Genomic DNA, 24,681 nt, shown 5'->3' with positions numbered 1-24,681 from the left:
GAGTGCGAGATCCTATGTTGATTTGATTCAGGTATTTATAATCTTATCTGCGTGGGCTCCAATGTAGTTTAACCACATGTGCTCTCGAATCTTAGTCATTAAGTAAAATAGTACTAATACAAATGCTTAATTAGTGTTTTGGTTATGCGGCGGATAGAATTGAGTTTGGCAGAATTGAGTTTGACAGAATTGATTATAGTTAAAAGTGAGTTGAACATAATTGATTTTTGTTTGGATACATTCATGTAAAATTGATTCTTATCAACTCATGATGTTTGGATAACTTAAAGTTAAATTGCTTTTGAATATGCAATTACCAAAATGGGTTTTATATATATTTAAATTGCATTATTAAATGTTATATACTTTCTCCGTTTATTTTTAAGTGTTTTTTGACGTCGGATTTAACGTTTCTATTTAACATTCTTTTTTATGTTTTAAAGATACGATTCGTCACTTATACCATTTGTCAATTACTCATATCTTTTTCAATAAACTAATTAATGCTATATATTAATTTATCAAAATATATATATATACAAAAAATGTATATTTGAAAAACTAAAGTTTGTTTAATTTTTTTTTTTTGTAGATAACATATTAATTTTTTTATACATAATATATTAAATTTATTGGAAAGAAAAAGTAATTGCAAATCTATCCAAAAAAAAAGTGTGTAAAAAATAAAATTTTTTGGTACATAACATATTAATTTTTTATATACATAATATATTGAATTTATTGAAAAGAAAAAGCATGTGCAGATGTATCCAAAAAATAAGTGTGTGTAAAAAATATAAATTTATCGGTGGATTAAAACGAATGAATAATAGGAAGATAAGGTGCAAAAATACACTTTGTTAAATTGGTATTACTATTCATCAAAATATCTTTTTTATTTGGTTGATTTTTATTAGTAAAAATATACTTTGTTAAAAATAAGATTGACGTTAAATATATTCCCCAAAGAAAATTTTACAAGAGGATAATAAAGGGCAGTTGTGGAATACACATATTGTGACATATACAATTGGGTAGAATCGATTTGCTTATGACGCAAAAGCTATGAATTGCTGCTTCACTTAGAATCCATTCTAGTCCATATAATTGGTTTCTCACAAAACACCCAAACAACTTTGTAAGGCTTTAAAATCACGTTTAATGAAAGAAACGTGAATCTAGTGCCTGTGAACGTGAACCAAACAGGCACTTAGGCTATTTTGTATCGATGAGATGAGATGAAATGAAATGAGACGCGATGGAGTAGAATAATATTTTGTCGTTTGGATTTGTAAGATAATTGGACTGAGTATAGATCTAACGTATATTTGACACGACCCAGGTGCTAGAAGCTGAATAGATTCAGACTCATGTGATTCAAAATACTCGAAGGTGGGAAAGCAACAAGTAAAGACGGCATATACTCCAAAGGAAGAAGAACCAAAATATCTATCACCCCCACGATCCACTACCGCTGCACATCACAGAAAAGAGGACCACCATTGTCGTTCCCACGATCTGCCATAGCTTGGAGTAGTAGAAGAAGAAATCGCCCCGACACCCACGTCAGCACGACGGAGAGAGTGGTGGCCGAAAAATAAGGTGTTTAAGCTTGGAGAAGAAGGAATCAAAGGCTTATAAATAGCACTTCATAATCTTTGTAAACCTAATGGACTTTTCTTGGTCCAAACTTAGGTAAAATTATATCTCTATTTAATCAAATATATAATCCTCTTTAACTGTTCACCCGAACAATAATAATGAAATGGAATACGATGGAATAAATTTCATCTAATATCACCATTTATTTTGAATTTTATTTTTTTTAATATCAAAATAATGGAATGGAAGATTTATTACATTCCGTTCCACTTCACTATATTCCGGTCCGCTCTATTCCATTATATTTCATCAATCCAAACAGAGATTTTGAAAGAACATCTTAGTAAAATAAATCTTGAAGATTTTAAAAGATTTTGTGAGATTATATTGACTTTGTGAGATTTCTAAAGATTTTTTAAAAGGTTTTTTAGAATCAAGATTCTTTATGTAGGATTGTAATGAATTTCTATCACATATTTTTTAAGATTTCAAATTTACTTTATCGATTTGTTAAGATTTTGAAGAAAAAAATTGATCAATCGTTAATTGTTTTAGTGGTGATTGACGTTGAACTTGATCGGAAACCACTTGATACCAGAGTTGTATCAATACCAGATTAGACGGTCCAGTTGGCCGAATACTGGTGGTGAAAAAATTCGAAAAATTAATCATAATGACAAAGTAGCAATTAATGTTGTAAAAATTAGTAAAGAAAAATTAATGTTGTAAAAAAAAACACAAGTTGAAGAAACTGGAAAAAAAAAAGGATTAATATAGATCTGGTGGCCGAGCGTTTATGTTTTGTTTGTTTATGTAAAGGTCTTGGTCTCAAAATCCAGGCTATTCACTTTAGTTATAGTTAGTCTGTGGTGATTTTTTTTTTTTTTTACGATGAGTTGGGAGGATCGTACCCAATACCTCTGGCATACTATCCAAATCTCTTATCTCCAGACCAAACCTAATGGCTTAGTTATGTGGTGACATTCTATGGGATTCATCATAATTAGGGGTGTGCGTGGTTTAAAAACTACACCACACCAAACCATATTTATGGTTTTGGTTTAGAACCAAAACCATTTTAATGAAAAATTGGTTATTTTGCAAAACTAATTTGGATATGGTTTATAATCGGTTCGAAACTAATTTATAACCGGTTTATAATAAAAAATAGGTTACTTATTTATAACCGATTCATCTTAAATTTTATTTTATTTTTTATTTTTTTAAAAAATGCATTATTATAACTTTTAATTCCTATATATTTAAACTTTTTTTTTTACAATAATTAAGCCAATTTTTTTTTGTTTAATTGATTAAAAGAACATATTTAATAATTATTGTTTATAAAAAAAACATAATTTTTCTTTAATTTTATGAATTATTGGTTTATAATCAATTCATAAATTTTTTTTTTCTAAGCCCAAACATATTTCAAACTAAGCCCAACAAAACAGATTTTTTTAAGCCCAAAATAATTAAAATATAGATTTTTTTAAAAAATAAAACCATCAAAAATCTGTTTTTTATAATTATTTTTAAAATAAATAAATTTTGTTAAATAAAAAATAATTAAATATTAAAGGGTGGTTGACGGTGGCCGGCCGCCGGAGCGCCGCCAACCACCGCGCCGGTCACCGGAAGTTCGCCGGAGGTCACCGGAAAATCGCCGTCCGCCGCCGGAGCTCCGGTGGTCCGGCGTTGACCGCCACGTTGACCAATTCCTCCACCACCTTATTAATTATTTATTTATTAAATTATATAATTAATTGAATTTGGAAAATTTGTTTTTTTTTAAAAAAGAAACTATTGGGCTTTTTCCTTATTGGGCCTCAATTTAAAAACCAATTTTAAACCAATTATAAAAAATTGGATATGGTTTAGAATTGGTTTTTTTGTATTGGATTGGTGTGGTTTTTTTTTAAAATGGATTTGGTTATTAATTTTGGATATGGTTTGGTTAGTGATTTGGTTAAGGTTACTTGGATTTTTTGCACACCCCTAATCATAATCGTTCTCAACCAGCACATTGGGTTGGTCACACGGTTGTCTGACAAATTTTCTAAAAAAATAATGAATCATTTTAAAAAAAAAAAAATTAAAATTGATTGCCATATAAAATCAACTGCCATTAAAAAACATAACGTAAAATTGATTGAAAATGATATGCATGAACAATATAGTAATTTTTTAAATAACTGAATCTGAATTTTTATGACAAAGTCTCCAATAATAACTATAATAAAACTTGTTGAGGGAAATAATACCATTTTTTTGGTAAGTGAAATAATACCATTGACATTACATAATAATACAAACCAATTTTAGTCAAAAACAAATAAAAATAATACATACCAATTAGGTGGCTTGGTGAACGTGATCACACATCCAAAAAAAAACCACCATATCATCAGATTAATCACCTATATATATGTATATAATGCTAGCTGAATCATTCATGCAATTATAAACATTATTTTCCTTTATAACAATGGGTTGGAAGATCTTCTCTATGACACATTGTCATTTTTATTCCCTCCTTTGCATTTCTAGCTACTGCAAATGACATCCTTGTCCCTCAAGAACCCATTTGTAAATCCTCCCACTACCCATGTAGAAATATTCTTCCAAAACAAAAAGCCAAAATCCATGACTTTGCTAGATCCTCAATTTAAAAAATCCATCTTCAATCCCATAAGTTTTTGAACTCGTTGAACTTCTATCTTTGGGTCTAGTACTAGTACATTATTTGAAGAGACAAAAAAAATGGTCTAAAAGATTGTTTATTCCTCTTTCAACTCACCTCACAATACTTGTCAAAATCCAATTACATTGCACTCAAAAACACTAACTCTCTATACCTCTCAAGTTGATGATACTCAAACCCTTCTTAGTGCAGTTATAACAAACCATCAAACATGTTTAGATGGACTAATGAGTGGCTAATTCCAATTTAACCATAAAAAATGATATTATTAGCCAACTCTCTAATGATGACAAACTTCATAGTGTTTCACTTCTTCTTTTCACAAAGGGTTGGATGCATGAAAAAAAGAACAAGACATTATGGAATTCTAGAGGGTGGCATTCTGGTTGTTAAAAATTCCCACATCGGATGTGAGTTGACCTGACAAAAGTTTATAAGTAAGAGGCAATCCTCACCTTACACGTTGGTTTTGTAGAGTGCTTCAAATAACACTATTAATGCAACAAATGGATATTTCTTGATTTTTATCAAAGAAGGTGTTTATGAAGAATATGTGTCTATCCCGCAAAACAAGGCATATCTCATTATGGTTGGAGACGGAATCAATCGAACAGTTATTACCGGCAACATTTGGTAAGGAAACTTAATTTATTTTTATTCTTTTTAGTAAGTGTACGTTACTATTTTCGAGAAAAACTCGTCTCACATTGAAAAGAGACGTATTCTAAAAAGAGTGACAGATCACCTCATAAAATAATATAAGTGACAAATCATACATTGTGCATTTAAATACCATATCACAATTTAAGTGACAGATCATACATGGTGTATTTAATTGTATGATTGTTGGTTTGTGGTCTTAGGACTGCTTCACAACTGGTAGCTCATCAGCTATCTCTTTTGTGGTCTTAGGCATGTCACCGTCTCCTTTATCATCATTAGCTTTATCCCCAGCTTGAGCATGCAGATCGTCAAAAATTACTAATTTTCTAGCGAACACCTTCACCGTTCGCCGGCTATGTGGCAAACCAAGTTGTTGTTCGCTATCTAGGTAGCGAACGCACCTCAGACCAGAACCGGACAAAATTTGTTTTTCACATGTTACTGAACCTAAGGCTGAGCAAGGACCCACAACCCGACTCGAAACCAATATAACTGCCAATATAAGGAAGCATTTGGTCGGGTGTAGGTCGGGTCTTAGGTCAACAATTGTAAAAATCAGTTATGTACGGACATGTGCGGGTCTTTAAAAATTCATCTCTTCATAACCAAAACGACCGAACAATCACTATGACGCAAATTAATTTTTTATTCCCTCCTTTGCATTTCTAGCTACTGCAAATGACATCCTTGTCCCTCAAGAAACTATTTGTAAATCCTCCCACTACCCATGTAGAAATATTCTTCCAAAACAAAAAGCCAAAATCCATGACTTTGCTAGATCCTCAATTTAAAAAATCCATCTTCAATCCCATAAGTTTTTGAACTCGTTGAACTTCTATCTTGGGTCTAGTATTAGTACATTATTTGAAGAGACAAAAAAAATGGTCTAAAAGATTGTTTATTCCTCTTTCAACTCACCTCACAATACTTGTCAAAATCCAATTACATTGCACTCAAAAACACTAACTCTCTATACCTCTCAAGTTGATGATACTCAAACCCTTCTTAGTGCAGTTACTAAAATTGATTGCCATATAAAGAAAGAGAAAACACGCTCTGCTAGGGTTTCTCTCCATGACATCTGCTTTTGTTTTCACCTCTCATGGTGACCCTCACCACCAAATAGCCAAAAAGCCTCCTGATTCGACCAAACAGCCGCCGCCTAAAACCTCTTTTCGTGATAAGCTTCTAGGCCCTTCACAAACTAATCACACACGAGAAAAAGAGGACATGATCGAAAAGAAACTTGTCCGCATAGAGCTCGAAGATGGCAACCGTCTCCTTCCCAAAGTCTACCTTGAACCAAAAGTTTTTCAAGATCTATGCACTCCCTGGAAAGATGCTATTGTGATCAAACTCTTGGGGAAGAACTTAGGTTACAACACAATGAAAGATCGTCTCCAAAGAGTGTGGAAACCACAAGGAGGCTTCGAAATTATGAATAACGACAATGGCTAATCTTTGATCACTGCCTAGCCGTCTCCCACTGGTCTCCAGAATTCGCTTCTCCAAATGCAACTGTTGAGCGCACTGTTGTCTGGGTACGTTTTCCCGGTTTAAATTTAGTTTATTATGATGAAAGTTTCCTTCTTGCTATGGCGTCGGCAATCGGTCGTCCAATAAAAGTGGACATCAATACTTTGAATGTTGAGAGAGGCAAATTCGCAAGAGTTTGTGTCGAAGTGGACTTAACGGTACTAGTGGTTGGAAAAATTTGGGTGAATGGACACTGGTACAAAGTTCAATATGAAGGTCTACACTTAATCTGCACTAATTGCGGTTGTTATGGCCACCTTGGCCGGAAGTGCCCCCTCTCCAACACCGTGCCGGAAGTTGCGGCGAATCAACACCGAGAAAGTCAAACTGTCAACAATTCTCGGTCAACTCATCAACACTCAAATCGGAATCAGCAAGAATTAAATGTTATTTCTCAAAATGGCATTGAATTAAATGCAGGCGCAGAAGAAAAGGAAACAGAAAAGGAGCAAATCACAAATAATAAGGATGAATCATCAAAGCTGCATGGTGATTGGTTGTTAGTGACTAGGCGAAAAAAGAAATCTCATCAACTCACCACAGAAAACTCAAAATCTGTTACACATACAACAAATAATTTTAATGTGTTGTCTCCTCTGGCCCACCAAAAGAAATCCAAAGCAATAAATCAGAAATTACCACCTAGACCAAAAGAGAGTGAAATCGCGCGCCCCAATAAAAGAAACACGGATCCCAAACGACGACGTCATGATGACCAAGATCATGTGCCAATTATTTTCCCTTCCAATCATGAGCCAATCATTAAAAGTGACCCCACATCTCACAAAAGCTTATCCCATGACCTTCACAAAAGCTTACCATCCCCTCATGCAAAAAAAAACGTGACCCCACCCCCCATTTTGACTCATGTGACCGTCCCAAATGACCATAATACCCCTGACTTGGAAAAAAATCACAACTTTGACCCTAGTTACATATTACAGCCTGTTCCTCACACAAATAACGACCAACAAGATGTCCACCTTGCTCATGCGAAACCTAATGATGACAATGGAGATGATAAATTTGAAAATTGTGAAGCTCCCAAGCACAATGAGGAGGATATGGTCACTTAGTCTTTTCTCTCTTCCGCTATTTCCCTCTTCGGTTTGTTATGGAAGCTCTCTTTGATACTTCAATCCTCTCTTGGAATATTAGAGGGGCGCAAAATAACAATGCTAGAAGACATATGAAAGAAGTGATTAGAAAGTATCATCCAACTTTTCTTGCTATTCTTGAAACTCATGTGCCGTATGCTAGATTATCCACTTTTTGGATGAACAATGGTTATAATCCGGTTCACATTATTGAAGCTAATGGACACTCTGGAGGTATCTGGCTCTTACAACAATCTACTTTCAATGTTACTTTGACTATCAAGGATTCCAATCAATACTCCATTACCTTTACCGTGAATAGGGGTAATGCTTCTACTACATGCACTTGCGTGTATGCTAGTCCCAACCCTTCTCTGCGCACAAACTTTTGGAACTACCTCATTCATCTCCACCATTCTATTGTTGGACCTTGGATGCTCATCGGAGACTTCAATGAGACCCTTTCTCCTAGTGACCAAAGAGGGGGCATTTTCCAACACTCTAGAGCTGCTGTCTTCGCCAACTTTATGGATAGTTGTAACCTCCTTGACCTTACTACCACAGGAGGCATTTTCACTTGGCATCGTAACCATAATGGTTTTCGCATTCTCTCAAAGAAGCTTGATAGGGGCCTTGCTAATGTTGAGTGGCGCCTAGCCTTCCCAGAAGCTTTTGTCGAGATTCTCTGCAGATTTCACTCGGATCACAATCCTCTTCTCCTCCGCTTTGGTGGCCTGCCGCTAGCCTCCGGTCCCAGACCCTTTCGCTTTGAAGCTGCATGGATAGATCATAAAGACTACTCTGCTTTGGTCGATAAAGCCTGGAAATCATCCAACCACAACACTGTTATTGCTCTTAACAATGTCAGGTCAGACTCTATCTCTTTCAATCATGAAGTTTTTGGTAACATCTTCAAACGAAAGAGACACATTGAAAGCAGACTTAAAGGCATTCAAAAATATCTTGAACGTGTGGATTCCCTTCACCACGTTCTCCTCGAAAAAGACCTTCAGCGTGAGTACAATCACATCCTCTTCCAAGAAGAAATGCTCTGGTATCAAAAATCTAGAGAACAATGGGTCAAATTCGGGGACAAAAACAGCTCTTTTTTTCATGCCCAAACTATCATTCGCGTAATAGAATCCATCGGCTTCAACTCCCTAATGGTATTTGGACATCTGACAGTTTCATCCTTCAACAAGAGGCACAACATTACTACAAAAAAATTTTTTGTAGTAACCAGCATAATACTATCCCCTCTTTCACCAACGGTAGCCACCCAACTATTGACGATTTAGGCAAAATCTCCCTTACCAAACTGATCACTAAAGAGGAGGTGACAATTGCCTTAAACTCTATGAAACCTTACAAGGCTCCGGGTCCCGACGGTTTCCAATGCATTTTCTTCAAACAATATTGGCATATAGTCGGTGATGACATTTTTAATCTTGTCAAAACAGCCTTCCAATCAGGATACTTCGATCCAGCCATTTCTGAAACCTTGATCTCCCTCATTCCTAAAATTGACCCCCCAAATACTTTCAAAGACTTCAGACCGATAAGCTTGTGTAACATTGTCTACAAGATCATCACCAAAGTTCTTGTACATCGTCTTAGGCCTCTTCTTGATTCTATTATTGGCCCTTACCAAAGCAGTTTTCTACCAGGTAGAGGTACTGCTGATAATGTTATTGTTTTACAGGAAATCATTCACTTCATGCGGCGATCAAAGAAGAAGAAAGGTTATGTTGCTTTCAAGCTTGACCTTGAGAAAGCCTTTGATAATGTTAACTGGAAATTTCTTCAATCTTGCCTTGAAGATTTCGGCTTTCCGGACATCACTACTCGGCTTATCATGCATTGTGTTACTTCCTCAACTTACTCTATCCTTTGGAATGGTAACAAAATGCCTCCTTTTAAGCCAGCTCATGGTCTCAGACAAGGCGACCCTCTATCACCTTATCTTTTTATCCTCTGTATGGAAAAGCTCTCAGTCGCCATCAACGATGCCGTTCAACAAAGAGCTTGGCACCCTATTCATATTTCCGACAACGGCCCTCGCTTGTCTCACCTCCTCTTTGCAGATGACGTCCTCCTTTTCACTAAGGCCAAGAATTCTCAAATTCGCTTCATCACCGATTTGTTTGAGCGTTTCAGCAATGCCTCAGGGTTGAAGATTAATCTATCTAAATCCAGGGCTTTCTACTCTACAGGTACTCCTCCAGCTAAAATTAATAAGCTTACTTCAATCTCTGGCATAAGGAGCACTACTTCTCTTGACAAGTATCTTGGCTTCCCTATCCTCAAAGGGAGAGCCAAGCGTAGCGACTTCCATTTCATCATCAATGAGATGCAATCTCGGCTCGCTTCTTGGAAGAATCGTCTTTTAAACAAGCCTGGTAGATTGGCTCTCGCCTCTTCGGTTCTTTCCTCCATCCCCAATTATTACATGCAGGTTTCTTGGCTTCCTCAAAGTATATGTGATAGCATCGACCAAACGACAAGAAACTTCATCTGGCGAGACTCCAATAATAAGGGAATTCATTTGGTGGGGTGGGACAAAATTGCCCGACCAAAGATTCAAGGTGGATTGGGAATCCGACCAGCAAGGGAGGCCAACATTTGTCTCCTTGGAAAGCTCGTTTGGGATATGGTGCAGTCTTCAAATAAGTTATGGGTCAACCTTCTCTCTAAAAAATACACCATAGGGTCAGCCATTCTTCACACCAATAGTCTTTCCAATGCCTCCCCCACTTGGTCTTCTATAATCCGTGCTAAAAATATCTTAAAAGACGGTTTCTCTTGGCGAGCAGGTTCGGGGTCTTCCTCCTTCTGGTTCAGCCCCTGGAGCTCCTTAGGTTACCTTGGGACCATTGTCCCGTATGTTGACATCCATGATTTGCACCTCACTGTCAGAGACGTACTCACCTCTGACAGCCCTCATTCCCAGATCCTCTACACCCAGCTTCCTCCGCCAGCCTTCGATCTCATCAACAATTTACAGATCAGATTCAATGACTCTATTGAAGACGCTTTTATTTGGTCCAATAACAAGAATGGATCTTATACAGCCAAAAGCGGTTATAGTTGGCTCATGTCCCAAAAAGATTCAGCTAACACCTCCTTCCTCCCTTTTTCTTGGACTTGGATTTGGAAGCTTCACTTACCCGAGAAGATCAAATTCCTTTATTGGCTAGCCTGCCACAACTCGGTCCCCACCCTCTCGTTAATCCACCATTGTAAGATGAACCCATCCTCCACTTGTCCTCGATGTGGTACTCATGAAGAAACTTTTCTCCATTGTGTTCGGGATTGTGATTTCTCTAGACCCATTTGGCACCACCTTGGATTTATCACCCCCGATTTCTTCATCCCTATGGATGCTCACGAGTGGCTCAAATTTGGTTCCACTAGTTCTCAAGCTTTCGCTTTCTCTGCTGGCGTTTGGTGGGCCTGGAGACATCGAAATTTGATGTGTTTACAAAACGAGACATGGTCTATCAATCGTCTCTCTTTTAATATTCATAGTATGATTGCCACCCTCACCTCTTGTTTCTCATCCCGCTCAACAACCACTTCGGAAGAAATCCATGTTAAATGGAACAACAGTAACTACTCCGGTGTTATCCTCAATGTTGACGGAAGTTGCCTCGGATCACCTGTTAGAGCCGGCTATGGAGGAGTTATCAGAAATGACTCAAGCTACTATTTGTCAGGCTTCTCGGGTTTCATTCAGGGATCCTCAGACATTCTACTCGCAGATTTATTTGCCATCTATCAAGGCCTCACTTTGGCGAAAAATATGGCTATTGATGAGTTAGTTTGCTACTCCGATTCTCTCCACTGCATCAACCTCCTTAAAGGTCCCAATATCAAATATCATGTTTATGCTGTGTTGATTCAAGACATCAAAGAGTTGATATCTCAAAGGAACATTACCCTTTGCCACACTCTCAGAGAGGGAAACAATTGTGCGGATTTCTTAGCCAAGCTTGGAGCCTCTTCAGATTCTGATCTCACGATTCATGCGTCCCCCCCCAGAAGGTTTCTTTGACATTCTTCGAAGCGACGCGACTGGAACTTTCTACCTTAGAGAATAGTTCCCTTTTCTTTTTTCTGTTTTGTTTTTTGTTTTGTTTTGATTAGCCTTGTAACCAAAAAAAAGATTGCCATATAAAATCAACTGCCATTAAAAAAAATAATGTAAAATTGATTGAAAATGATATGCATGAACAATATAGTAATTTTTTAAATAACTGAATCTGAATTTTTATGACAAAGTCTCCAATAATAACTATAATAAAACTTGCTGAGGGAAATAATACCATTTTTTTGGTAAGTGAAATAATACCATTGACATTACATAATAATACAAACCAATTTTAGTCAAAAACAAATAAATGTGTATGATTAATTTCCCTCTGATACTAAAAATAAGGCTAAATGAGTGTCATTAGTTGGAATTGTCGGGGATTGGGTAACCCGAGTGCAGTTCTTCATTTGAAATACCTCATCCGTAGATATAAACCGGATGTAATGATATTGTATGAGACTTTGGTCAACTCAAATAAAACAACTGATTTGCGTTATGAGTTGAGTTTTGATTCTTGTCTTGTTGTTGATCGTGAAGGAAGAGGAGGGGGAGTGGCTGTTTTTTGGAATAATCATGTAAATTGTAATATCACCAATTATTCTTCCAATCATGTTGATATTGAGGTGGCTGATTCAGGTAAGGGGAATTGGAGATTAACAGGTTTTTATGGTTATCCGGAAGGTAGTCGTAGAAGAGACTCTTGGAATTTACTCCGACAACTTTCTCAACGATCTAATTTACCTTGGTGTGTCATTGGTGACTTCAATGATATATTGTCTTCAGATGAAAAGAAAGGTAGAGCTGACAGAGCAAATTGGTTGATAAATGGTTTTAGAGAAGCGGTGGGAGATGCTGGTTTATTTGATCTGTTTATGCATGGTTATCAATTCACTTGGTTTAAAAGCTTGGGAACAAATCGTGCGGTTGAAGAAAAATTGGACAGAGCTTTAGCAAATGATTCATGGAGTCAACATTTTCCTAATGCTAGATTGGAGTGCTTGACAGCTACCTCATCTGACCATTATCCATTGTGGCTTGTCTGTGAGCCGATTCAGCCCACTTCTTATGCACCGAGACATTTTAAATTTGAGATGGCTTGGATGGAAGATCCAGAATTTGCTAACTTTGTTCGCAACAGGTGGAGCATATACAACGCAAATGATATTACACATAAGCTCGATGCTTGCGCAGCAGACTTGTCAAACTGGAGCAAGGATCATTTCCATAATTTGCGTAAGCAAATTGACACCTATCACAAGAAACTGGAGCAGACTCGTGGTCATGTAGATGAGACCAATATCAATTACTTCAATGCTTTAAAAAAAAGATTAAATGTTTTACTTTCTCAGGAGGATCGTTTTTGGAAACAAAGAGCCAAAACTTTCTGGTACAAGGATGGAGATTTAAATACCAAATTTTTTCATGCTGCTGCTTCTACAAGAAAGAATGTGAATCGAATTGAAGTCTTGACCGATAACAACAATGTTGAGTGCCGATCTCAGGAAGGCATGGTTGCTATTGCTAGAGAGTATTTTTTAAATCTGTTTCAGAAGCAAAACAGTGCACGTGATGAAGTTCTTAATGCTATCACACCTTCGATAACAGTTGAGGACAACAACCAACTTTCAGCGCCTTTCATGTTTGAAGAGTTTCGTGAAGCAATTTTTTCCATGGAAGCCGACAAGTGTCCAGGTCCGGACGGTTTCAATCCGGGTTTTTATCAACAGTTTTGGGATATTTGTGGTCAAGAAGTCTTTAGTGCTGGTTGTTCTTGGCTTAATTCCGGTGTTTTTCCTCCTAGCTTGAATTCTACTAACATCGCTTTAATTCCTAAAGGTGATGTTCAAACCACTATGAAGGATTGGAGACCAATTGCTTTGTGTAACGTTCTCTATAAAGTGGTAGCTAAGGTTCTTGCTAACAGATTAAAAGGTGTGCTTAATAAATGTATTTCTGATAATCAATCTGCTTTTGTTCCTGGAAGATCAATTCTCGATAATGCTATGGATGCAATTGAATTAGTGCATTATATGAAAGCAAAGACTAGAGGCAAGCAAGGAGATGTTGCTCTTAAACTTGATATTAGTAAAGCATATGACAGGATAGATTGGGATTATCTCAAAGATGTTATGAAAACTATGGGTTTCTCTCATAATTGGATATCTTGGATTATGCTTTGTGTTGAGACAGTTGATTACTCAGTGATCCTCAATGGCAACACAGCTGGACCTATCATCCCGGGCAGAGGCTTACGGCAAGGGGTCCCTCTGTCCCCCTATCTGTTTATTATTTGTGCCGAAGGTTTGTCGGCACTTATTAGAAAAGCAGAATGCCAAGGTGATATCCACGGGGTTAAAATTTGCAGAAATGCCCCCATTATTTCACATCTTCTTTTTGCAGATGATTGTTTCCTTTTCTTTCGAGCTTCTGACAGTGAAGCTGTAATCATGAAGAATATTCTCTCTACTTACGAAGCTGCATCAGGCCAAACAATTAACCTGCAAAAATCTGAAATTTATTGTAGCAGGAATGTCTCTCCGGCCATTCAAAACTCTGTCTCTAATATTCTAGGGGTGCAGCAGGTTCTTGGTACTGGAAAATACCTCGGATTGCCTTCTATGGTTGGGAGAAGTAGAAAAGCAACTTTCAGGTTTATTAAAGATCGAATTTGGAAAAAAATAAATTCTTGGAGCAGCAGATGTCTCTCTCAAGCAGGACGAGAAATTATGATTAAATCGGTTCTTCAATCTATACCTTCTTACATCATGAGTATTTTTTTGATTCCGTCCTCTCTTTGCGACGAAATTGAAAAGATGATGAATTCATTTTGGTGGGGTCATAACAAAGAACAGTCTAAAGGAATCCATTGGCTCTCTTGGGAGAGGTTAGCTATGCACAAAAATACGGGTGGCTTGGGTTTTAAGAGTATTCAAGCTTTTAATTATGCGATGCTTGGTAAGCAGGCCTGGAAGTTACAAGCTAATCCGGGTAATTTAATCACTAGATTATTCAAAGCTAAATATTTTCCTAGAAGCGATTTCCTTGGCTCAAGCATTGGGCACAACCCAAGTTACGTGTGGCGAAGCATTTGGAGTGCAAAATTTATTGTTCGTGGTGGCTATAAGTGGAGTATTGGAACGGGTTATGATATACCGGTTTGGGATAATAGATGGGTGTCTGATGGTTCAGTTTTTACAAGATCCTTGCAACTGGATCCAATGTTAAGCTATTTGAATGTATCTGACTTGTTAATGGCAAATGCAAAAAAGTGGAATATGCCTCTTATTTGCTCTATTTTTTATAACAGTAGTGCAACAAAAATTTTGCAAACTCCTTTATTAGAGTCGGTTGTTGAAGATAAATTGATTTGGAGACTTGAGAAAAATGGACACTACTCTGTTAAGAGTGCATATCGTTACTGCATCAATGAAGCAATTGACACAACTGGTTTACAAATCCCGGGTCAATGGAATAAAATTTGGAGAGCTGAAGTTCCGCCAAAAATTAAGAATTTTATTTGGCGATTATGTCGAAATTGTATTCCGACTCGTGCTCGCCTTATTCAAAAAGGCGTTAACTGTCCTGATATTTGTGCTCTCTGTGAAAATGAACAGGAAAATAATTTACACATATTCCTCTTGTGTAACAATGCAAAGGAAATTTGGAAAAGTGTTGGATGGTGGAATACTTTGCAAACTCACTTGCAGCATAATAATATTGCAGACATTATCTTCTCTGTGTTACAGGTTTTCAATTCAGATCAAGTGTCACTTTTCATGGTTTTGTTATGGAGTATTTGGCAACAAAGAAATGACAAGGTTTGGAGAGACAAGGTTGAACCGTTTCAACATGTACGTGCACGTGCTATCAACTTGCTTACAGATTGGAAAGGTGCGCAGAATCACAAGAACTTGCACTCCCAGCAACGACAACATAATACTGCAATTTGTTGGTCAAAACCTCCAACTGGTCGGTACAAATGCAATATAGATGCATCATTCTCCAAACACCAGAACAAAGTTGGAATAGGTATGTGCATCCGAGATGATCAAGGAAGATTTGTTTTGGCCAAAACAGAATGGCTATCGCCCATTACTGATGTCGATATAGGAGAAGCTCTTGGCTTACTCAGTGCTCTCAATTAGAGGTGGGAACAGGCCAGGCCGGCCTACATGGCCTTAAGGCCTAGCCTACATAGGCTCAGGCCAGGCCAGCCTATTTCTTTAAATAGAGCAGGCCAATGCTTTTTTATAAGCCTATTTAGCTAAAAAGGCCAGGCCGCAGGCCATTAAAAAAGCCTTTGAGGCCTATTAGGCCGGCCTATTTAAGTTAACATGAATAATATTTTTATTACGATTATTATTTATATATTAAAATTTATACTTTGATTAAATTATAAATCTATTAACTTTTTAAATAATTTAAGTTTATTAATCTACATTAGTTTTTAACATATATAAATGTATTATTATAAACTAGAATTGAAATATGATGACATATATAGTCAAATTCTCTAAAATATCAAATGGGACATTATTTTATTAGTTCATAAGTATATTTCAAAATAAATATAATTATTTATTTAAATATGTTCATATGAAATAGGCTTTTAAACAGGCTAACAGGCCACATCAGACTTTCAAAAGGCCAGGCTCAGGCCTAGAATTTAAGCCTATGATAGGCCACAGGCCAGGCTCAGACCTTCGATTTTTTGACAGGCCAGGCTCAGGCTTGGCAAAGCCTAGCTCGGCCTAGCCTATTCCCACCTCTACTCTCAATTGGGTCCATGACTTGCAGCTGGAAAATGTTGATTTTGAACTTGATTCAAGAAATGTTGTCACTAGTTTCCATAGTAAGCATCCTAACACGTCTGAGCTCGGAGATATTATTAAGGATTGCGTACGTGTCTATAACACTTATTTTAGAAACTCTCGTATCGAGTTTATTAGGAGACAAGCCAATGAGGTTGCTCATGCCTTAGCAAGGGTGGCCACATCTCTAGCTAGTTTCCACCTCTTTATTGATGTACCCATATGTATTTGTAACATAGTTAATAATGAAATGCTATAAGTCTTTTTCCTTCAAAAAAAAAAATAAAAATAATACATACCAATTAGCTGGCTTGGTGAACGTGATCACACATCCAAAAAAAAACCACCATATCATCAGATTAATCACCTATATATATGTATATAATGCTAGCTGAATCATTCATGCAATTATAAACATTATTTTCCTTTATAACAATGGGTTGGAAGATCTTCTCTATTACACATTGTCATTTTTATTCCCTCCTTTGCATTTCTAGCTACTGCAAATGACATCCTTGTCCCTCAAGAACCCATTTGTAAATCCTCCCACTACCCATGTAGAAATATTCTTCCAAAACAAAAAGCCAAAATCCATGACTTTGCTAGATCCTCAATTTAAAAAATCCATCTTCAATCCCATAAGTTTTTGAACTCGTTGAACTTCTATCTTTGGGTCTAGTACTAGTACATTATTTGAAGAGACAAAAAAAATGGTCTAAAAGATTGTTTATTCCTCTTTCAACTCACCTCACAATACTTGTCAAAATCCAATTACATTGCACTCAAAAACACTAACTCTCTATACCTCTCAAGTTGATGATACTCAAACCCTTCTTAGTGCAGTTATAACAAACCATCAAACATGTTTAGATGGACTAATGAGTGGCTAATTCCAATTTAACCATAAAAAATGATATTATTAGCCAACTCTCTAATGATGACAAACTTCATAGTGTTTCACTTCTTCTTTTCACAAAGGGTTGGATGCATGAAAAAAAGAACAAGACATTATGGAATTCTAGAGGGTGGCATTCTGGTTGTTAAGAATTCCCACATCGGATGTGAGTTGGCCTGACAAAAGTTTATAAGTAAGAGGCAATCCTCACCTTACACGTTGGTTTTGTAGAGTGCTTCAAATAACACTATTAATGCAACAAATGGATATTTCTTGATTTTTATCAAAGAAGGTGTTTATGAAGAATATGTGTCTATCCCGCAAAACAAGGCATATCTCATTATGGTTGGAGACGGAATCAATCGAACAGTTATTACCGGCAACATTTGGTAAGGAAACTTAATTTATTTTTATTCTTTTTAGTAAGTGTACGTTACTATTTTCGAGAAAAACTCGTCTCACATTGAAAAGAGACGTATTCTAAAAAGAGTGACAGATCACCTCATAAAATAATATAAGTGACAAATCATACATTGTGCATTTAAATACCATATCACAATTTAAGTGACAGATCATACATGGTGTATTTAACTGTATGATTGTTGGTTTGTGGTCTTAGGACTGCTTCACAACTGGTAGCTCATCAGCTATCTCTTTTGTGGTCTTAGGCCTGTCACCGTCTCCTTTATCATCATTAGCTTTATCCCCAGCTTGAGCATGCAGATCGTCAAAAATTACTAATTTTCTAGCGAACACCTTCACCGTTCGCCGGCTATGTGGCAAACCAAGTTGTTGTTCGCTATCTAGGTAGCGAACGCACCTCAGACCAGAACCGGACAAAATTTGTTTTTCACATGTTACTGAACCTAAGGCTGAGCAAGGACCCACAACCCGACTCGAAACCAATATAACTGCCAATATAAGGAAGCATTTGGTCGGGTGTAGGTCGGGTCTTAGGTCAACAATTGTAAAAATCAGTTATGTACGGACATGTGCGGGTCTTTAAAAATTCATCTCTTCATAACCAAAACGACCGAACAATCACTATGACGCAAATTAATTTTTTTTCTTTAGATTCGAGCATCTCTTCTCTCTCTTAATCTCTTATACTTTTCGCTTTGTTGCTTTTATCCATCTTTGATAGAAGAGAGAAATTTTATATCTTACAAGCTTGTAATATGTAGATAAAGGAGATGTGAAAGATACTCTAATTTTCTAAATTTATTTTAATTTCTACTTCTCATCTATTTGATCTACTATTGTCGTTGGATCTACATATTTAAAACAAAGTAACTACATCTCACCCTCTTCCTTAGATGTTCTTCAAACCACCTGACTCCCCCTCTATCTAGTAATCTCGATATAGCATTCAAGTCTCTCCTCCGCAACGAACATTTGTTATTCACCTCTTTCAAGCTTGAGCCATATCTTTTAACAAGAACCCTATGCCAAACTTTTTCCCATTTAACCCATTGTATTTTCCTCGCTTCCTCACTCCCTCCGCATAAAAAAGCTTTAAGCAAACTAGCAAAGATTCAATAAGAGAAATAGTACTTGATGAACCCTTAAAGAAGGACAAGAAATAGATTGGCAAGACATAGTTAAAAATGTGGGGGACCAAAACCAATCATTTTAAAATGCGGAAAACCAATCTCGCGAATGAGTGAAAACAAGAGGAACAAACCTTCGATTTGGTCCCTGAACTATCAAGCTCTCTCCAATTTGATTCCTCAACTATGGAAATATTCTAAGTGGTCCCTAAACTATTAATAAACCATCAATTTGGTCCCTGAACTATAATTTTCTCTCATGTTTTTAAAAGAATTGAGGGACTAAATTGATGTATTAATAATAGTTTAGGGACTATTTGGTATATTTTGATAGTTTAGTAACTAAATTGGAGAGAGGTTGATAATTTAGGGACCAAATTGATGGTTCATTCTCATCACTGTAACAAAATCAGTCTTTGCAACACATTCTTTTTTTATTACAAGGGAACAACCTACAAGCTCAGAAGATAATAAGTGGTGTCATCATTTTCACTCAAAGAATAAAAAAAATTGGTGTCATTCTTTAACAATTTAAGAGGATCAATGTAATATGTCATGTTTTGGTTACATAGAAGGGTATCCACATGAACTACATAGATATAATTGGATTCTTCAATGTTATTTGATCTGCTAATAACCAAAATCTTGAACAACTTGCAATAAAAAAGAGAAATATATCTCAAAACTAACATAGTTTGTGCTCTGTCTTACATGAAAAAAGAGAAATAATTCTCAAAATATCAGCCAAATGATAGGTTTATGAAATCAAATATAAATATGATACCTCTATTTAACTGAAATTAAACTAGTTAATCTCTCTTCTAGAACAGTAGATGGATAAACACTTGTTTCCAAAGCTACATATTATGCTGCGGATAAAAATAGTTCTAAATTGCGGTCAGCAAAGAATATAAAGGTTTTAGACCGCGTTCAATCTCTATTACAACTGCGGCCGCATCAGCAGCAATAAACTAATTCCCAGCATAACCACGACCGCAACTAAGAACCATAAATCCTTCTCCTTTTTTTATATTACTGATATTAACATCCGGAGGGCCAACAAAAATTTACAACTGATATTAACATCCGGAGGGCCAACAAAAATCAACATAACAATTTTACACCTTCCTCACATGTGGGTACAGAATACAAATAAATCTATATGCATGCTTCCTACCCAAGTGTGTGCATAATCAAACCAAATAAGTTTATGATTGAAATAGAAAACAACCAAAACAGCAGAAAATAGTAGCCAATTGTCGCATTTGAATCATGGCAACACCATGGCATCAACTACCAAGTAAACATAAAAAATTCATTATGCAACAAAACACACAATACTTTCTTTTGCACAATTCAAAATTAGTGTCATAGTTTCATTTGATTACAGTAAAATGTAACACAAATGGTAGATTAGTATTAGACGTTTATTACATATGTTCTTATTTACAAGCTATTTTTATAATTGAATAGAAAATAAGGTTAAAATGTATTTGTATAAGCAGCAAGTTGTTTCTCTAGGCCATCATGGAGAACTTATCAAAATAAGTGAAAAACACCTTACTGAAGAGTCAAAAACTATTTTCATAAACTCTTCCAAACATTTGCAGAAGTGTATAATAGTATAAGCCGAAAAAGGCTTTCCAAACCCACCAAACTTTAAAAATTGGTAATAGTATTTCATTTTCAATTTATAGGCTCTCTGAGTCTGAGACACTGCTAACATCTACATCCTGCCTTCTAGCCAAAACAAACATAACCAAAATGGTAGAATCCAATTAGCCAATTCAAATTTTTCATAGATATAACCTAAAACTCAAATACTTAATTCTACCACCACCAAAAAAATCACAATTTCTACAAGTAATAACAATCAGGGTTTAACCGTAAAAATAAAATAAATAAAAAAAAAAATCAGAGTTTTAAATAACAGTCTGCAACTGCGACCAAGATAGCAACATACCGGATTTGATGTTTCCAAAACACTAATTGAGGCCACATCAGGCAGTATTCTACTGCAATATCAATAATTGAGATGCTACTGCAAAAGTTACAGTGAGCATTGTCTAAAATCCTAATAACAATAATTGTGGAGAATATGGATTACCCAAATTCATCAGGCAGTCCTTATGGTATTCAACTTCTTTCTGCAACCATTATAAAGCTCCTCAAGGGTACAAACCAAACAACTCACAACAACTACTACAGCTACATCTTCCTTCATATTATTTCATCACCATTATCCTCGTTGCAGCGATGACTGATGAGTGTTAAGGGGATATTGACCAGTGGTCATAGATCTGACCCTTGTTGGTGTCACTAAGAATATCATAAGCCTCAGAAATTTCTTGAACTTCACATCAAACTTCCGTTTTCTTAAAGGGCATCGGTTATTATATTATCCCCTATTAATATACTGGTTGTTAAATGGACAGTATAAGACATGTAATTAGCAGTACAAGACATGTAATAAACAGTACAAACCATGTATAAGCAATTGTATGTAAGTTTCCAACATTTTTATTCAATATAAAATATCATACTCACACATACTCCAACAGATACAAAGTAGCCGGAATATGCATTGCTAAAATTATGGCATAAAATTAAACTATAATTACAAGGCAATTAATCCAGCACAACAAGCTTCTTTATTCTGCGCTAGAACCATCACGCCAGAAACTAATGACAAGAGATGATTCTGCCCAACCACTATTTGCAGGCTACTATAAACTCACATGAGAAAACACAAGTTAACGGAAGTTATTAACAGGGAAAGCAAACAATAACAGAGGTGGTTAGATATAATACATGTCATTTTATAATTAGAAATCAGTAGGAACCAAGCATATATGCAATTGTATGTAAGTTTTGCTCATTTTCATTCAATAAAAAATTTCTTACTCACTTAATACAATGGATACCAAGTAGCCGGAATATTGATCAATGACATTGTTAAAACCGTTGCATAAAATTAAACTATAATTTACAGAATGAAATCAATCAAGCACAACTAGTTTCTGATACTCGGGGCCAGCGATGGCAGCTTCCATGGCTTCTACAGGGCTTATATCACCTTCATTATCCAAGAACAATGTCAGCAGATTCTTAGAAAATCCACTTACGAGTGCCACTCCTTTCTGAGTGGCTGGCACCGGGGTGGCCCTTGAGTCTCTCAGATTCCAAAAAACTATCTGAGGCACAGCAGAACCATACCCTTTTTCTGTATACTTCCTAGTGATCGCTTGATAGTCAGTCTCCCAGGGGTTCATAGATGCTTGATCAAACTCCATGTCACTGAATACAAAGATCCTCTTAATCATCTGATCTTCCTTGAGATTCCCATTTACAGCCACATCCAATATGCGATCAAACACCTTCTGGAAATCAGTGTTCCCTCCCCAATCCATGTCCCTCACAAAATCTGTCTTAGACTTGAGATTATCCCCCTGAATCGAATGAAGCTGAGGCTCGGCACTGAAAGTAATAACTTTCCCTTTCCAAGGTTCGTCACTGAGTTCAGACACCAACAATCCCAATGCCACGGACACCTCCATAGGGATCCCATACATACTCCCAGACACATCACACACAGCAAGACAATTCCTCATCTTTCCTTTTTTGAGCAAATCATCAACCATTCTCTTCCACTGCAACTCGGCAACTTCCCCACCATCTCCATCTCCCAAAGACTTTATAATCTCATGGGGAAGTAAAGCACCGGCCGCGATGGTAGTCTTCCCCGCTTTCACATCCTCCAAGTACTTCTCGAATCTCTCTTTATCATGCTTCAAAAACTTCTCCTTATACAACTTCATGGCCACAGAAGCAACCCTATTGTAAGGAATCAAATTCCATTGATTAGCCCCAATGAACACCTCAGGCAACTCCAACAACTTCCGCAATGGCACCAATACATCCTTCCTCAAACGATCGCGAACCCGGTAAGCATAATGAGCCTCCTCCACACCTTCATACTCCTCTTTAGGGAAGATTCTTTTTGCAATGGTCTCACAGAGAAGCGTTGACCTGTCAAAGGAAGAGTCAACGGAAGGACACCATTTTGCTGCAAGACTGATTTTTGTGGGCGACCCAGATTTCAAAAGCTCAAGATCTTTCTTCAAGCAATCAGCAAAATGATCAGAGATAGAATCATGAAGTAACTTAAAATTAGGGTCGCTGGTATATCGTTGAACAAGCTTCTTAGCCGATGCAATCCTCTTCTCTTCTTTCAAAGCATGAGCGGTTTGTTTCTGAGCCTTAGCCCGGGCCAGCGTTTCTTCAGTCATCAAAGAGTCTTTTTCTGTGCCTTTCCATCCTTTGTTGTCCTTCTTGCGTTGTTGTTTTTGGTTTGTATTTCTTCTACCAAAAGGGAATGATGTTACCGAACGTTTGTTTTTGGATCCGACTTTCCTTTGATACCACTCTTCTTTTTGCGTTTTGCGAACTGAAGAACCTTCTAGAAGACGGTAAAGGATTTCAGGGAGATCTTTGAAGTAACCAAAGTCAGCAAGGGAGGGAACATTGACAGCTAGGGTTTTAGGATGATGTTCATGAAACCATAGAGCGGCGGAGTAGAAGCCTTCACGATCAGACTTTCCGGTACCGCGGACACCACGGAGATTACAGACAAGTTTGAGGGTGGTTAGTGGGTTTTGTGACCATGCTAGTTGTAGTCTCTCGACCAGTGTCTCAGATGGTGTGTTGGGAACAACATGGAAGAAAAAGTCAAGACAAGGGTTACCTGTGGAGAGAAACGTTGGTGACATGTTCTCTGTGAGACCCATTTGGGTGGAATTGAAATTTGCAACCATTTGATCAAGGAAGGGGTTGTTTGTGGTTTCAGTTAGTGTTGTTGGAGTGGGGACGGCAACAGCAGTGGTGGTTGATTTGAAAGTGTAGATCTCAGGTGGGCCAACGAGAGTGACAGCGGCCATTGTTGAGCAATGAAGTTTAGGAATGGCACTGAAAGTGTGTGTGTGTGGTAAGGTTAATGAAAAAGTAGTAGAAGGTTGTTTGTTTGTTTGTTTGTTTGTTGCAACTGACTGATTTGGGGAATATTTATAGACTCGTTTGCTTGGGCTCCAAGTACTTTAACCACAAGCCCACGCAAATCTTATTCATTAAGTAAAATATTGTTTCTTCTCTTTCCAAAAAAAAAATATATATTGTTTCTTTTCTTTGACTTTAGTAGCCACTATTTCATTTTCGCCCTAAAAAATGCTTCAAGTGTTTATAGTTTCCCATAATTTTGTTTTTAGTATGGATTAAAAATACCGAAAGAAAAAACTTCAGGAATAAAAAGTACAAAAAAAATCTTCAGGATTAAAAAGGAGATTATGAAAAACTGTAGGGATCAAAAATATATTTAACCCTAACAAAATAAAACAAATGCCAACAATTGTCCTTGGACACAGTTGACTTGTGCACTATTCACACATATTGCTTTGATCATATTTTTTTTACTAATAAACAAAAATAGATATTAACTTATAAGATGTTGAAATGTCTATTTTCAAAATATCAAAACTTAAGGGTTTAGAGGTTGAAGTTGAAGGAAACAAAGGTGAATTCCCATAGGACTTCAACCTTATTACAGAGTTTTAGAAACTACTATATGCATTAGGGTTGCTATGTATGTACTAACAAGTTAGTTTCTCCCCAAATTTAGAGAATTAGTTAAGAAAGGCGATAAATTTCAGTTTTGAAATTTCTAAAACCACAAATCTC

General features: G+C 36.6%; 3 protein-coding genes across 3 annotated transcripts; 2 read left to right on the top strand and 1 right to left on the bottom strand.

Annotated features, from left to right (window-relative positions):
* Window positions 1-6,043: 6,043 nt before the first annotated feature.
* Window positions 6,044-7,581, top strand: LOC123904449. The gene is made up of 2 exons (XM_045954117.1): window positions 6,044-6,344; window positions 6,446-7,581. Exons 1-2 carry the CDS (start codon window positions 6,044-6,046, stop codon window positions 7,579-7,581), a joined length of 1,437 nt encoding a protein of 478 aa, XP_045810073.1.
* Window positions 7,582-12,045: 4,464 nt separating this feature from the next.
* Window positions 12,046-13,102, top strand: LOC123904447. Its single transcript, XM_045954116.1, has 2 exons — window positions 12,046-12,833; window positions 13,045-13,102. The coding sequence occupies exons 1-2, from the start codon at window positions 12,046-12,048 to the stop codon at window positions 13,100-13,102; spliced, it is 846 nt and encodes a 281-aa protein (XP_045810072.1).
* Window positions 13,103-21,800: 8,698 nt separating this feature from the next.
* LOC123908033 lies at window positions 21,801-24,087 on the bottom strand. The gene has a single exon (XM_045958540.1). The coding sequence runs from the start codon at window positions 23,886-23,888 to the stop codon at window positions 21,951-21,953; it is 1,938 nt and encodes a 645-aa protein (XP_045814496.1). The 5' UTR covers window positions 23,889-24,087; the 3' UTR covers window positions 21,801-21,950.
* Window positions 24,088-24,681: the final 594 nt, after the last annotated feature.

This window comes from Trifolium pratense, linkage group LG2, assembly GCF_020283565.1.
Source record: "Trifolium pratense cultivar HEN17-A07 linkage group LG2, ARS_RC_1.1, whole genome shotgun sequence".
Lineage (NCBI taxonomy): Eukaryota > Viridiplantae > Streptophyta > Magnoliopsida > Fabales > Fabaceae > Trifolium > Trifolium pratense.
Note: the sequence above shows the minus strand (reverse complement) of the source record. Positions and strands in the feature narration are given on the sequence as shown.

What these genes read in the sequence shown, in the direction of transcription:
- LOC123904449 (XM_045954117.1), top strand. Translation starts at nt 6,044, where the DNA reads ATGACATCTGCTTTTGTTTTCACCTCTCATGGTGACCCTCACCACCAA. An exon ending in ACTCTTGGGGAAGAACTTAG is followed by an intron (nt 6,345 to 6,445) that starts GTTACAACACAA and finishes ATCACTGCCTAG; the next exon opens with CCGTCTCCCACTGGTCTCCA.
- LOC123908033 (XM_045958540.1), bottom strand. Translation starts at nt 23,888, where the DNA reads ATGGCCGCTGTCACTCTCGTTGGCCCACCTGAGATCTACACTTTCAAA.
- LOC123904447 (XM_045954116.1), top strand. Translation starts at nt 12,046, where the DNA reads ATGAGTGTCATTAGTTGGAATTGTCGGGGATTGGGTAACCCGAGTGCA. An exon ending in GCTAACTTTGTTCGCAACAG is followed by an intron (nt 12,834 to 13,044) that starts GTGGAGCATATA and finishes TTACTTTCTCAG; the next exon opens with GAGGATCGTTTTTGGAAACA.